The sequence below is a fragment of the Heterocephalus glaber genome, unplaced genomic scaffold (assembly GCF_053883595.1).
Source record: "Heterocephalus glaber isolate CG9 unplaced genomic scaffold, H.glaber_assembly_v1.0 deba00001503, whole genome shotgun sequence".
Lineage (NCBI taxonomy): Eukaryota > Metazoa > Chordata > Mammalia > Rodentia > Bathyergidae > Heterocephalus > Heterocephalus glaber.
Genome location: NW_028258323.1, coordinates 1,061,289 through 1,077,490, shown reverse-complemented (window position 1 = coordinate 1,077,490; position 16,202 = coordinate 1,061,289). Strand labels below are relative to the sequence as shown.

General features: G+C 36.1%; 1 protein-coding gene across 13 annotated transcripts in view; it reads left to right on the top strand.

The window, feature by feature from the left end:
• Positions 1-16,202, top strand: part of Mapk10 (mitogen-activated protein kinase 10) — a 357,438-nt gene that overhangs the window by 179,640 nt on the left and 161,596 nt on the right. For 6 of the 13 annotated variants that reach the window (XM_087185890.1, XM_087185891.1, XM_004870520.3 and 3 more), the window contains one exon: positions 11,366-11,464. Coding sequence is in view for 4 of the 13 variants with exons in the window: in XM_087185889.1 (XP_087042015.1) it covers positions 11,372-11,437 (66 nt within the window). In the remaining 9 variants the exon portion in view is untranslated. Of the gene's footprint in view, positions 1-11,365; positions 11,465-16,056; positions 16,195-16,202 lie in introns of all 13 variants that reach the window. The other 7 variants (XM_087185889.1, XM_004870519.4, XM_021248788.2 and 4 more) reach the window with 2 other exon arrangements.

The following is a 16,202-nucleotide window of genomic DNA, read 5'->3' as shown; positions in this document are numbered from 1 at the left end:
TTCCATGGGTTTGTGATCATTGTCTTTTTCTAGGATACTGTCTAACATATTGTGGAGTGCTGGTTTGGTATTTATGAAGTTCTTCAGGTGCTCTTCATCCTGCAAGTATCTCCATCAGTTTTGAAAATTAGTTTTGCAGGATACATCACTCAGGTTTGGAAGCTGTTTTCCTTTAGGGCTTGAAATACTTCACTCCAAGCTCTTCTTGCCTTGAGGGTTTGCATTGAGAAGTCTGCTGTGATTCTGATGGGCTTTCCTTTGTGTGTGATTTGTTTCTCTTCTCTCACTGCTTGCAGAATTTTGTTCTTCTGTTGGGTTTCTGGAATCTTAACTATTATGGTAAAATCTATGTAGAGATTTTTTTTTTGATCATGGCTAGTTGGAGTCCTATATGCCTCACTTATCTATATGTCAAGTTCTTTTCCCCTGCTTGGGAAGTTTTCTGCCATCACTTCTGTGAACAGCTTTGTTTTTAATGTCGTCTGCACTCTCTCCTGTTTCTTCATCGACTCCAATTAGTCTTATGTTATTCTTCTTTGCATTTTCTAGCAGGTGCTGGATTGATTTCTCATGGTCCCTTACTATTTTAAAGAAATTTTTCTTTTCCTTTTCACTAATTACAATCTTATCTTCTATATATGAAATTCTGTCCACACATTGTCTCATTCTGCAGCATAAACTTTCAATGGAATTTTCAAACTCCTGGAAATCTGTTTGCACTTGTGTTTTTTTTTTTTTTTTGGTACTAGGGATCGAACTCAGGTCCTTGTGCTTGCGAGGCATGTGCCAGAACCACTGAGCTACATCCCTGGCCCATGTTTGCATCTGTTTTATGGATTCCATTTGTTTTCTATGTTGGGATTCCATCATGTTCCTCAGCCCCACTATTTTTTTAATCTGTGTCTTCTCTAGATTTATCAGTCATGTCTTGCACTATGGGCATAAATTTCTGCTGTTATCTGAGAAATTATTTCTCATCTCATTTTTTCCAGATCCTCTTTCTTTGCCAGTTCAGGGAGGCCAGGTTGTTGAGTATCATTTTGTTCCATCTTGTTTCCCTTTGAGGTTGCTTTAGGTGATCTGGAAGTCTGGTTTTGAGGCTTTATTTGTCTTCTCATTTCAAGGGGTGGGGAGGTGGGGAGTAATGTGTGCTGCTGGTGCCTGAGCAGCTCACCTCCTTGGCACTGGTGTGGGGAGCTCTGCTGCTCTGTGCTGGGGGCAGTGGTATGGCAGCCCAAAAGGCTTAGCTACTCGGCACTGGGGGCCTCTGCTCCTTTGCACTAGGGGCAGTGGTAAGGTGGCCCAAAGGGCTCCAAGGCTATATTGTTAATTAGAAATGTGACATATTCAATTATTTTGTCCTTTACATTGAGGTTAATGATGGATTTCTTGAGTTAGAATGCTATAAGTCAGACCTTGGCTAACTTTCCATAAAGGATCAGATACTATTTTAAGCTTTGTCTGGCATGCAGTCCCTGCAACAATCACTCAACTTTGTCCTTTAGTATGAAAGCAGCTATGGACAATCTGAAAACTAATGCATGGCTTAGTTCCAATAAGATTTTATGGACAAAAACAAGTCTGAGCTGAATTCAGCAGTAGAACCACAGTTTTCTGGTCCCTGGTCTAAATGATAGCATATATGCCTAAGGACTTAATAATGTCGTGAGGTAATCATATGAAAAGTTTGTAATAGAAAATTAAACTTAATTCAGTTTTCTAAAAACTTGAAAACTTGAAAAGATAAATACTAGTATATATATTAACATATATATTTTTTTAATTTGGGCTTTTGCATATACAATAGTAGGAAGAAAACTTTGGAGCATGGAAGAAAAAGGTTTTTTAATAATTCACAGTTTTTTTTATTTTTATACCATACACTTGGTTGCAGGTATAGGAGTCATTTATAATAAATCTGATAAACAACAAGTAAAAATTATTTATAGATAGTATGTTTGTTGTACACCAATTCAACATGGAAACTGCTGGAACTTTATTTTTTGATAATCAATAGTTTGTTCTTTCCTTGCATGTATTGCATTTCAGTGTCAAAGTGTGGGAATTTAGAGCTGTCCTGAAGAGTTTGAGTTTTTGCTTTTTGTGAAGCTTCTTAAAGCTCTTGTGGTTTTGTTGGTACATTTAACATACAAAAGAAGTTAAGTATTGATCCAAAATATTAAGAACCATCATAGTTACATTCTTAAGTGTGTCTCATTCACACAAGTTGTCCTATTGCTTTTCTTAGACTAGCCTCTAACTCATGTAGGCACATAAGGAGAAACTCAGTATAGTACACAGAAAAGAATGCATGTGTGGACGTTTTCTTTTCTAGAACTCAAGTAATGGAAAACATGAATTGTCCAAATTATCATGTTCTTTCTTCCTTTCAAGATAGTATTACTAATTTCCCCTGATTATTTCAGTTCTTTGTATGCAATGGTGCCAAATGCTCTCTGACCTGCTGTAAGGGAATATAGGAATTGCCAACAAGTTTTCTGTAGCTCGCTGCAATTATCATACTAAACACTCCTTTTCTTTTAATGTCCCTTTGTGGAAGTAGAAGATTCTGCAGTGACCTAGTGACTTTTTTGTCCAAGGTGCTATGTTTGGAATCAATGTAATGCAAACCAGGAAAGGTCAGAATGCTTTTCATAGCGAGAGATTGCCCATTCATTAAAAATTAAACACATTGCTTATTTCAAGTGGTGGGCTGGATGCTATTATTTCCCACATGCCCACTTCAGCATTCCAGAACTACAGCAGCCCTGCGGGAAAACATTTCTGAGGCTATATGTGATTGGACTCTTTCATACTTTCACTACTTCCAACTTTTCATTCCCAGTTTGTCAGCATGAAACTTATTGAAAATTCAGTTCTCAACTTGAAGAGATAATGAGAGTAGTTAGATTTGTGGTAGAAAAGGAAAGAATCTTTTGTCAATTAGATCTCCTTTCATTTCAAAGGAGAGAGCATTTCAAAATGGAAATAAACACATTTATAGCATCAAAATAATAAATGCTTAAGAATAAACTTTGTAAAAGGTGTGTTAAACACACAATAAGTAAGTATAAAATACTTTGTAATTTCTTAAAAATAAAATTACCTATTGCAATCAATAACAATGGCAGTCTACAATGAGGTTCATGACTGTGTGTGTGTGTGTGTGTGTGTGTGTGTGTGTGTAAAATATCGAATAGTAATAGGTCAAAGAACTGGAGGGAAAAATGAAGAAATACTATGCAATGACATTATTTGAAGTGAAATTATTATAAATTAAAAATGATTATTATTCTAGAACAATTACTAAAAAGAAAAAAAAATAATAAACTACCTGATAAAATAAAATGGAAAACAAAAAGGTATCCAGTTTTTTTTTTAGAAGATTCTGTGAAGGAAAAATAGAATGAATAATGTATGGGAAAATGCAAAACAAATAGTATGATGGAAAACTTGAACTCAACAATTTCCACAGTGATTTTGAAAGTGAATAGAATAAGTAAATCTGTTAAAAGTGGAGATAATGATCATCTCATTATTTCTATTCATGGTTGTACAGGAGAGCCTGGTCAAGACAATTGGCCATGAAAAAGCAGAATGGGAAGAACAAAGTAAAACTGTCTCCATCTGCATATAACCTGTCTGTATGTAAATAAAGTTCTAAACAATTTATAAAATATTAACTAGATCTAATGAGTGAATTCAGCAATGTTAGTAGAGTATAAGATCACTTATAAAACTCAACTTTGTTTTTAGCAATAATCATTTGGGAAATAGAAATTTAACATTTACAATAGCATAAAATGCATAAATGCTTATGAATGAACTTAAAATTATACAAAGTCTATGTATGCAAACTTCCACTTCTGATGGAATTAAAGAGAATAACACTAAATACATAAATACACTATGGTTACAGATAAAAATGTTCAATATTGTTATCTATTTTTCTTAATTTGATTGATAGCTCTAGTGGAATCCATCCAGAAATTCCAGAAGTTTAAAAAATGTCAAACTCTTGTTAAAACTCACTTGAAATGCAAAGACCTAGAATACTGCCTCAATCAAAAAAGAAATACAAATTTGGAAAACTTACTGAATTTCAAGATTAATTAGAAAGATACAGCATTCAAAACTGTAGGATATTGGAAAAAGGTAGACAAAAGATCAATGGAATAGAGTCTAGAGACACCCACATATACAGTTAATTGATATTTTTGACCAAGTCAACTAAATATGGAAGGAAAAGCCTTTTCACCAAAAGTGTAAAAATTGCTATCCATAAGGAAACAAATGACTCTTAACATCTTCTTTATACCATGCATTAAAATTAACTGGAGATAGATCATAGACCTAAAAGTAAAATAAACAATATAAAGTTCAAATGTAAAATGTGGGAGAAAATCTCCAGAAACACTGGGGTAAGCTAATATCTCTTGACAAAACTGAGAAATAGTAAACCATAAAAAGGAAAATGAATAAAAAATTTTCAAAAATATTTTAAAATCTTCTGATGTGAAAACAAAATTAATAAGGTTAATATGCAAGCCATAGATCGAAAGACAATATTCATAATATGTGTATTTAATAGAGGATATTTATCTGGAATAGATTGTAAGATTTTTTATAATAAAAAGATTAACAAGATCTTCTCCCACCATTCAATAAACAAGAAACTTCAAAAGGGACTTCACCAAGGAAGATAAATATATAGTTAATAACCACATGAAAATGCTTCTCAACATGATTAGTCAGCAGAAAATAAAAATAAAATCATAACAAGATATTGTTAAGTCTCCACTAGGATGATTAAAATTTAGAAAATTGGGCCAGAGTTTAGCTCAGTGGTTCCACCGCCTGTCTCACAAGTGCAAGGACCAGAGATCAATCCCTGGTACAAAAAAATTTTTAGAAAATTGATAATACCAAAAGTTGGCAGGGATGTCAGATACATGAATTTTCATATATTGTTGCTGGAATTTGTTTTGGTCTGTTTTCGGTTACTATAATGAAAGATCCAAGGCTGGATAGTTTATAAAGTTAAGAGCAGGATGTGCCACAGCTCCCAGTGCAGAGTAGGAGGCTTCCAGGGCAACCTACCCCCACTCCCAGCACAGAGAAGGTGAGCCATATAGGGCGCCAGCAGCACCCCCCTCCCCCATAGTTGAAATGAGAAGACATGTAAACAAGCCTCAGAACCAGACATCCAGATCACCTACAGCAGCTCCAAAGGGAAAGGAGATGGAGCAATCTGATACTCAACCACCTAGACTCCCTGAACTAGCAACAAAACAGGATCTGGAAAAAATGAAATCAAATAATTTCTCATACAACAGCAGAGATTGTGCCCATAGTGCAAGACATGATTAATAAATCTAGAGAAGACACAGTTAAAAAAATAGAGGCGCTGAGGAACATGATGGAATCCCAACATAGGAAACAAATGGAATCCATAAAACAGATGCAAACAGATTTCCAGGAGATTAAAACCTTCTTTGAAAATGCAGCAGAATGAGCCAATGTGAGGACAGAATTTCAGATATAAAAGATAGATTGAAAGCAGTGACCAGGAAAAGAAAAATTGCTTTAAAGTTGTAAGGGACCACAGGAAATCAATCCACCAGCTGCTAGACAATACAAAGAAGAATAACATAAGACTGATTGGAATCAATGAAGAAAGAGGAGAGAGTGCAGATGACATAAAAAAAAAAAGCTGTTCACAGAAGTGATGGCAGAAAACTTCCTAAGCATGCGAAAAGAACTTGACATACAGATGAGTGAAGCATATAGGACTTCAACTAACCTTGATCAAAAAATTTTATGAACAAAACCTCAGATGCCCATGAACTAGCACAAACCTCAACAAGTGGGATTTCTTCTTATTAAAAAGCTTCTGCACAGAAAGAGAAACCACCAACCGTTTGAAGATACAATCCACAATGTGGGAAAAAATTTTCACCTGCTATTCCTCAGAGAAAGGTCTACTATCTAGAATATATAAAGAACTTTTAAAAATCAGACCTCCCAAATTTAAAATCCAAAAATGTTCATCTAGAAAAAATAGCAAAAATAGCAAATAAACATATGAAAAAATGTTCAACATCACTGCTCATTCATGAGATGCAAATGAAAACAAGGCTGAGATTCCACCTCACTACAGAAAGAATTGCTGCTGTCATGAAATTAACCAATAACAAATGCTGGTGGGGATGTGGGGAAAGAGGAACACTGCTCCATTGCTGGTGGGAATGTAGACTGGTGCAACCACTGTGGAAATCAGTATGGAGATACCTCAAAGAACTAGGACTGGAAGTCCCACTTGACCCAGCTATTCCCCTGCTGGGTATCTTCCCCAAAGAATTAAAAGAATCATACCACAGTGATATATGTGCACCCATGTTCATAGCAGCACAGTTTGTAATAGCCCAAACTTGGAACAGCCCAATTGCCCATCAGCTGGAGACTGGATAAAGAAAATGTGGTTTTTAAAAATAAAATGGAGTACTACTCAGCCATAAAAATGAGAAATTACAGACATTTATAGCTTAATGGATGCACATTAAGGCAATACTCTTAAGTGAAATAAATAGGACACACATGTGTAAATAGTGAATAGTTTCCCTAGTGTGAGAAACTGAAAGTGTAAACAAGGACTAAAAGGTATAATAGATAATGTGAAATAGGAAGAAAAGGGGCAAAGGGGAAGGGAAGTGGGAGGGGTAGGGGAAAGGAAAGAAGGGAGTGGAATTAATATGAGTAAATGAAAAACTGGAAACAAAGTCTTTTTAAATAGGGAGGGATGGAGGGGTTGAAGGGAAGGCTGGGCAAGGGGGAAAAATAAGAACCAAGAGGGATTATGTAAAGGTGAAAATTTCCAATGATGAATGTCATGATATTGTATACCTAAAATGTACCAATAAAATAAAATTTAAAGAAAGTCAAGAGCATAATAAGCTCACAGTTCTGGAGGTTCAAGGGCATGGCATGCACTGGCTTGGTTCCAGTGAGGACCTCATGGGAGATGGAATTAATTTGGGAGGAGCACTTGCCAGGGAGAGATTATACAGCCAGATGGCAAGCCAGAGCATTTGGAAGGGCAAATCTTATTCCTTTTTGTAAGAAGTCACTTTCATAATTAATTGAGTCCTAGAAGAACTAATCAACTCTTCTAAGGGCATATCCTCACCTCTTAGAGGTCCCACTAACTTTTAACATTGACTCATGAAGACTAAGCTTCTAGGTGTGGGGCAAGCTCAAGTCACCCAAACCACAGCATGGTTGGAAATGGGCTTGGAAGATTTTCCTAAATTAAGCACATTCTTATCTCATGATCCAAGATGATGAGATCAATTCTTTCCCTAACATTCCTCAACTCTCAAGGAGTTATCTAATCTCTTGAATTTTTTTCTTTAGTCCCTTGCTTTTTAAAAGCTTTATCATAGTAAAGCAGTATTCTTAAATAATATATTGTTGTTTTGCATATTTTCAAAATTTCTTTGTCATATTCATGAAATATTTGTCATGATTATACTTGTTACCCTTCTCAACCATTTCATTGTTTTATGGTAATCCACGAAAGGAATGCGCCAAAACTTATTTATTCATTGTTTTCTCTATGCATAAAGAATCTATCAAAAAATATATATACACAGTTCAGGGAAATAAAGCTTGTATAAATAGTTTAATAATATATTTATTGAGACATCATGAGATTAATACAAGTTACCTTTGGACTCTAAAATTACAAGAGGTGTTCAAAGTGGTGGCCTTTATCTTCCAGACATTTATTAGTATGGTGAGCTATTGCTTGGGTAACCCTGGTCATTGAGATGGCTGCATAAGGATTTTCATTTCTTCTCTAAGGGCTGGCAGTGTAGTGGGTTTTCTATGACATACAACATCCTCTAGGGTCCCCATATGAAGCTAACACCATCTGTTGAAAAAACATCATACATTTTTCTTTTCCTGAAGTGTGTATACATATACAGTTTTTGGTGGACTCTGTGTATCTTTTTTTGCTTGTTATTTAAGTTTTGTTACAGAAATATTGTCATGAACTTTCTTGTACATGTACCTGCTAGTAAAACACAAGAGTTTCTCTAGGAATATGTGTAGATCTGGAGTCCCTGAATTTTAGGCTATGAAAAATTTCAATAAGTAATTCTGATTTTTCCCCTAAACTGAGTTTTAATTTTATAGCTATCAGCAGTGTATAAATATTTCTATCTGGCTAACCTCATTGGAAATTCATAATACCATCATATTCTTCAGCTGTTGACAATTTTATGGGCATAAAATAATATTTCAATGTGGTTTTAATTTATACTTGTATTTATGGACCGCTTTGTATTTCTTTTTCTATGAAATGTCTCTCATATGTTGGAGGGTTATTTGTTTTTTTCTTCTTGTTTTTAAAGCACTCTAGAGATTCTAGATAAATTTCACACTGGTTGTATATTTCAAATATCTTCTCCAAATTTGTGCCCTACTTTAAAAAAACTCTATCACATTTTTTATAAACGCAAGTCAATGAATTTAGTGTACTCTATCAATAATTTACACCTTAACATATTTGTATATTATTTATATTTCTCAGATATTCAACTATATTACCTTCTATAATACTTGAAGTTTGACCTTTCCTAAAGTTTTTAATTCATCTGGGATTATTTTCTCTATATAATGTGGGGTAGGGGTTGTCAACAATCCTGGAGAGTCTGAGATCTTACTCTGCTTACAAGCTTACAAGTCAGCCTGCCACGATTTCGTGAGTACTGGCAGAAGGCACAAGAGTTTCATATCAGATCCAAGTGTCAGAATTCATAGCAGTTCTTCAGACCTCAGTTCCCATGAGGTGATGCAAAGAAGGTTAGATGACTATTGTGCAAATCGTGAGTAGCATCATAGACAAGGAACCCACACTTAGGGAACCCAAATCTTTTATAATGGATAGTAGCCCTGCCTGATTTGGCCCCAGGGAGACACTTCATATAGTACTGGAGAGTAGTCAAACCCATTTGCTCCAGTAGGAGAGACTACCTCTATTTTTCAGGGAGGTCTGTGTATAATCACCTTTGAGAAGAGAGATTGGAACAGGGTCCGCCAGAGCTTTTATTTGTAAGACATGCAGAAATGCTGAGGCCTACAGAGAATCATTTTCCAGTAGGGATTCATTTTTACCCCCCACCCCCACCCCGCTCCCGGCACATTAAGGACTAATTGTCTCAGTAACACAGCTTCTTTTCCCAGATGTCTGCAGTGCAGACCTCACCATAATCAGGTTTCCACCTATGATTGCACATATCTCTGGGCTCTCTATTCTATTAATTTGCTTTATCTCTGCGTCAGTTTCACACATTTATACTTACTAAAGCTTTATAGTAAGTCGTGATCTTTGTAACAGCAATTCTCTTTCCCACATCCAAATACCCACTCTGTTCTTTTTCAAAAACATCTTTAATACTTTTGTCCTTTCATTCTTCCTTAAATTGAAAAATTTGCATATCAAATTCCAATGCAAAACATTTTGTCTTCTAATAAGATTTATGCAGGTGTTTCTCCAGTGTCACTTCCCACCACAGTACCTCGAAATTCTATTTCTTGTACGCTGCATGTGTTTCTTTAAAAATTGAAATTTTAGTTATCAGATGTCATCGGCAGATGGCCTGGGACAAATAGCAGCTTCAGCTCATTTACTTCTCTGCATGGATCCTCTCCCATGCTTTCAGCTTCTCAACACTTTTCTTGCCTTTGTTGTTTTGCAACTTAGCAGTGCATTTAAAATATGCTTTGCATGTTTCATCTAACATTTTAGGAATTTTTACTAGGAGTGATTTTCAAGATATCTAAACCATACTGTCAGAAACAGAAGTCTTGCATTAGCATTTGTTTTAAAATGCTTTAGGACCTTGTACTTGTGAGGCAGGCGCCAGAACCACTGTTAGTACTGTTATCTCAAGGTGCATCTGTTTTCCTACAAATGACTCAAATTTATCTTTCTTATGGCAGAGTAGTACTCCATCATGTATAAATATTGTATTTTCTTTATCCATTCACCCTTTGATGGACATAAAGGTCTTTTCTAAGATTCAGCTATTATGAATTTTGCTGCAATAAACATGGGTATACATGTATCACTGAAATATGGTGTCTTTAACTCAGCAAGACACTTAGAAAGAGAATAGCTGGGTCAGATGGAATTTCCAGTTTCAGTTTTTTAAGGAACCTCCATACTGATTTCCATAGTGATTGTACAAGTTTACATTCCCACCAACAGTGTAGAAGGGTTCCTCTCCCTCCATGGTCTCACCAGAATTTCTTATTATTTGATCTCTTGATGATAGCCATTCTTTCTGGAGTAAGATGGAATCTCAGTGTTGTTTTAATTTGCATTTTTCTACTGGTGAGCAATGCTGAACATTTTTTTTCATGTATTTATTGGCCACTTGTACTTCTTCTGAGAAGTGTCTATTTATTCTAGTTACCCACTTTTGGATTGGGTCTCTAAATTTAGGGTGTCTAATATCTTTGAGTCCTTTGTATATTCTAGATGTTAGTCCTCTGTCCAAGAAATAACTGGAAAATTTTTTTCCCACTCTGTAGGTTATCTCTTCACTCTGTTGGGTTGTTTTCTTTGCTGTGCAGAAATTTTTAATTTGCTATGGTCCCATTTGTTGATTCTTGATACTATTTCTTGTGCCATTGGGATTCTTTGAGAAAGTCCTTGCCTATACCTATTGCTTCAATAGTTTTACCTATTTTATCTTCTGGCAGGTTAAATATTTCTGTTTTAAATATTTAGTTCTTTGATCCATTTTGATTTTAGTTTAATACATGGTGAGTTATATGGGTCTAGACTAAATGTTCCGCATATAGATAGCCAATTTTCCTAACACCATTTACTAAAGAGGCTATCTTTCCTCCAATGTATTTTTTGGCTCTTTGGTCAAAGATGAAATAGCTGAATGTGCCTGTGGTTATTTCTGCTTCCTCTGTTGTGTTCCATTGATCCATGTGTCTGTTTTTGTGCCAATACCATGCTGTTTTTAAATTTAAAGCCATAGAACTGAAAGTGTAATACATTAGGATGAATTTTGTTTTAACTTATTGTGTATATTTGATTTCTTATAACTAATCTTTAGGATTGTAATATTATGGAATATTATGGAAGATAAAATATTTTACAATATTTTTATTATTTAATATTTATAGTTCCTGAAAAGGACTTAGTACAGGTTTGGGTAAGAATTATGGTAAATATATGTTGTGAACAACACCTTGTGTACAATTCAAGTCATGTTAACATCTCTAATATTAAAAATGAAAAATCGTGATTTGTAAATTCTTGTTCCCTTTTTTTCTTCAGGTATTTATGAGCCTCCATTTCTTATACTACTGCAGTGAACCAACCTTGGATGTGAAAGTTGCCTTTTGTCAGGTGTGTGTTCCTTACAGGTAAAACAAGGTACAGTATATTCCTTGTATTTCCACTTTGCCATTTTATCTTGTATATATTAACATCATTACTGTTTGAATCACATTAAAAACAGATTAGGAAGTACAAGTGGATTCTTAGGTATTCTTTTTCTTTTCAGTGCATTTAAGTCCAAATCGGAATGAAGAGAGTTCTTTCTGAGCTATGATAAATGTATTTAATCACTGTGCAAAGTGATTTCTTATCAGATTTCATTTATGCTTAAATGTATAATATATCTTCCCAAGTCCTTGAAATAAGGCTTTGATAACCAAAATAGCTTAAGCCTGTATTATTGTTTTACATCCTAAGGACTAATGAGCCCAAATTCAGTATTTTTCATACTCACCTAGAACACTCTCTGATGTCTAGTTGTAACAAGTAGTTAATAAAAAATCTAAACAACGTCAGTGACCAATTAAGGTGCATTTAACTACAAGGAACTGTAAGAAGACTCCAACAGTGCTTGATATTTTTCATGGACCAAGTCATTCCGTATCTGTCTATTCATACTACCTCTGTTCTTAAGAAAGAGGCTACCTAGGGTGTCTATCATCTCTTCAAGTATATTGACAGTAGTCCTAGACTACACTTGCTGTCATGGTATAATCGACAGGGCTCCCCTTTAATTTCAAGAATTGTTTTAGTTCACACAATAAATTATACGCAAACCTTATTCACACTCTGTGAAGAAACTTTAGTCTTTTTATAGCGATTATGGTTGAAATGTCTCATTGAGTGGTGTTGTAAACAGAAAATGATATGAAAAGAAGGTTTAATTTGAAACAGAGAATGACATGAAACAAGGTTTAATTTTAAAAGGCAGATCTGCTGTTTCTATTATTTTAGTACAACCTCCCCTGATTCTAGAAGTCACATGGGCTTATTATAGAAAGTATAGAAAAGGATAAAGGTAAATAAAAGGTTGTTTTTGTGTCTACTCTCTGTTTTTCCGGTATTCACTCACTCTGAGCATAGTTAGACTTTCTGGGAAAAGTCAGAGAAGTGTTAGCTGCTTTGGATAAGATTTATTGATCTGCCTCTCACCTCCTTTTCCTGTAAATGTTTCAATTCCTGAAGCCTCACACCCTTAGACAACTTGTTTTCTCTGTCACAACTCTGGTTCTGGATGATTGGTGAGAAATTCCACATCTGCCACTTAGTCACCATTTACTTGTGAATGTGGGCAAGTTACTTAATCTAAGAGCTCGTACTTCTGTTTTGTTTTGCTTTTTCATTTATAAAAGGGTAAAATAATTTCTGCTTACTGGGAGTTGTTAGGAGAATTCAATAAGCTTATACTGGCAAATCACTGACCGCGGTGCTGGAAAATGTGTTTGTTACAGGGATAATTAAATTTTAAAGAAGTTTACATTCACACTCCTGGTGCTTTCCTCGAGTCCTAGAGATTTAAATATTATGTGTCTCTGAAACAGTTGGACAGTTTTACCTTCAACCCAAACCACTCCTGGAAACTAGACTCCCACGCCTGGGTGCCTGGTTCTACATCTCCAATTAAGTGTCATATTGCATATCAAACTGTACACGTTCAAAGGAACTCCTAATCTTTATTTCAAAATTGACTCCTCTTTGTCTTCTTCAGTTCAGCAAATGCTGACTCCATCCTTCTGGTTAGCATAAAATCCTTGGAATCATCTTGCGAGTGCCTCTTTGCCCGCCCACATGCTAGACACCGCCCAGTGTTGTTGACTCTACCTTCAAAAGATATCCAGTCTCTGGGCCGGGGATTTAGCGCAGTGGTTCCCCCGCGGAAAGACCCGAATTCGATCCCTGGTACCAAAAAAAAAAAAAAAGGTATCCAGTCTCATCATGTCTTATTCTCTCAACTACCACCCTGATCCAAGCTACCTTTGCCTCTTGCCTGGATTATTGCAAAACTTGTCCCTTTGCTCACCTCCAAATGAGTAATTCTCAAAACATTAGAAAGAGTGCGTCACTTCTCTGCTAGAAACAAAGCAAACACCAGAAAAACCCTTTCAATGTCTTCCCTTTCTCACTTGGGAAATCCTTCATGTAAATACCTAAGTCTATTATGCAGCCCCTGAAACACTCCTCCTGAAATGCTTCTTCCCTGGTGCCCACTGGGTCCCTCCTACCCTTCTCCATGTTCAGGCCTTGCGCAAATGTCATTTTTGAATTGACTCTTTTCTGACTATCCTACTTAGAATTGTTCCTTCCTACCCCACACAGCCTGCTGAACTTCCCTGCCTCTCCTCTTTTCCCTCATCACACTGCCAGTATCTGACATACTATATATGTTGCTGGTGTGGGATGTTGTTTTTCTGTCTCCAGGAGAAAGTGTCTTGCATTGGGTAGGAAATGTTTTCTGTGCCTTGCTGGAGCCAGCAGCACATGAGCTCATAAAAAAGTGAACGTCTCAAGTTTTCAACTCAAGTTCAGTGATTTCAGGTTGGTAGCTAGAAATCTGTCACAGCTGGTGTTTTCACAACCTGGGAATGAGCAAATACAAATAAGTCACTTTCCCCTTCTGTCCCCAGGCAGTTGTCAGCATTTACCACACACCATTGGAATTTAACTTCTGTCTGATGCTGGACTACAGCACTCGCAGAGTAGTGTTCAGGCTGTCACCAAACACATGCCCAAAAAGAGAAAGAATGATGAATTTTGTTATGGAAGTAGTCGCCACCTTGGGGAAAAGGGTGGGTCTGAATGTCTGGCTCCAAGGTCCAGGCCCAACCCCTGAGCCATTTCCTCAGTCTCCATGATGCTAGATATTAAGACTGAAACCAATCAATCAACCAACAAAGAAACTTCTGCTTTACATATCTCCTAAACCACAAAAAAGTACCAATAAAAACATCTCAAATATTCAGCCATTTAAAAAAATTCAAAATAGCTTTGTGTGGGTTGAAGTTATTTTTCAAACCAACCTCTAGCACTTGGGGACAGATGTAAGATGTCTATTTCTAGTGAGAGTCCTTTTAAGCAAAGGAGTAAAAAAAGGAAGTGTGAGTTTTCTTAATGACTCTAATTTTCTTGCTCACTCTGAGCTTCTGATACTTAGAAAATTTACAAGTACATTTTAATAACATTTTTAAAAGTCCCTAAGTATAATAGCAAGCAGGGCGTTTCCAGTTATCACTTAGAGCTTCTTATTTTTATTTTCCCTGTAACTCTGTGAATCATTTATTTCTCTAGTAGTTGGATGAAAATATTGTATTTATTTTTAAAGGCAGATTTTTCGGAGTTTATTTCCAAATTGGTTTTTGGAAGCTTGTTATTACATAGGGCATCTCACAGATCCTTTATAAGGTATGGTGTTTAAACTCATCACCAGCAGGGTTAGGTTTCTTCTTAATTTCCACTCCACAGACAATATTCACAGAAATTAAGTAATTTGTGAACAATGAATTAGTAATCAAATATGTCCATAGCCTACCTCCCTACCTTCCTACTTAGCTTGTCCCCTTCCCTTCCCATCTCTCTCCCTTCTTTGCTTCTTCCTTCCCTCCCCCTCTCCTTCTTCCCTTCCTCCCTCCCTCCCTTCCTACCTCCTTCTTTCCTTCTTTCCGTCCTCTCTCTCGTCTCTCTTCCTCCTTCCTTTCCCTTCCCTCCCCTCCCCCTCTCCTCCCCTTCCCCCTCCCCCTTCCCCCTCCCCCTCCCCTTCCCTTCCCTACCTTCCTTCCCTCCTCCCCTCCATCTTCCCTTCCTTCCCTCCTTTTTTCCTCCTTGAGTCCTTCTTTCTTGTGGTATTAGGGTTGTAATCCACAATTTTGGCTCATTTTAAATTATTAAGTTTGAGACAGGGTCCTGGCAAGTCAGTAAATTGCCCAGTTTAAACCCAAACTTATGATCCTTCTGCTTCAGCCTCCAGAATGCTGAAGTTACATGCATTCAGCATGACATCAGGCTGAGAAGCCAGGTCTCTTTACTTTGGGGCCTTCTTCATTATTTTATATTTCCATTTTCCCACTGTTGCCCCTTTAAAAAAACCATAGAAAAGAGAGAAAATAAAATTACCTTAATATTATACATCAACAGAAAACATGTACATTATTGGTAATAGACTTAACTTTAATTCCTAATTGAATTAAAGAATGTGGATTTACTGACTTTTTAAGTGACTCTTATTTTGTTGTTTTAAAAACCTGACCAAACAGATTTTGTAGCAAAATGCTTCTTGTTATATCCTAGAAAGAATTATTTCTTTGTAATGTTAGATAATAAAAGGATAAACTTTTGTTTGCACTAGTCTGATTCCTTTTCAAAGTATAGACCTGCAGAGAATTTAAAGTGGACAATTTCTTGTTCCTCCTGAAAAATAAGGAAGCTGACTTTGCCTTCTTTTCTCAATTGAATAGGCATACGGAGCTATTACATTTCACTCTATGAATAAAAGGATCTGTGAAAAGTGTTATTTTTGGAACTTTGCTGTACTGAACAGATGAGTCAGGATTTTAACCAGGGAATATATTTACAGAGAGATAACATGTGTTGGAAATTCCATCCACACCCACTGGTGTCTGCAGCATTAATCACATCCTGTGTGTGTTATGTGAGGTTTTCAGGTTTGTCTTTGTCTTTGTCTTTGCACTACCTAGGCAAGACCAGGGCATCTCATCCTTGACTCTGGGGACCAGAAGTTTATCTTAACCCTGTAAATGCTTAATAAATACTTTCTGAATGAATGAACAGAAGATAAAAACAGCAGAAAAGTAAAGTAAATAAAAATTTAAAAAGTAAGTAA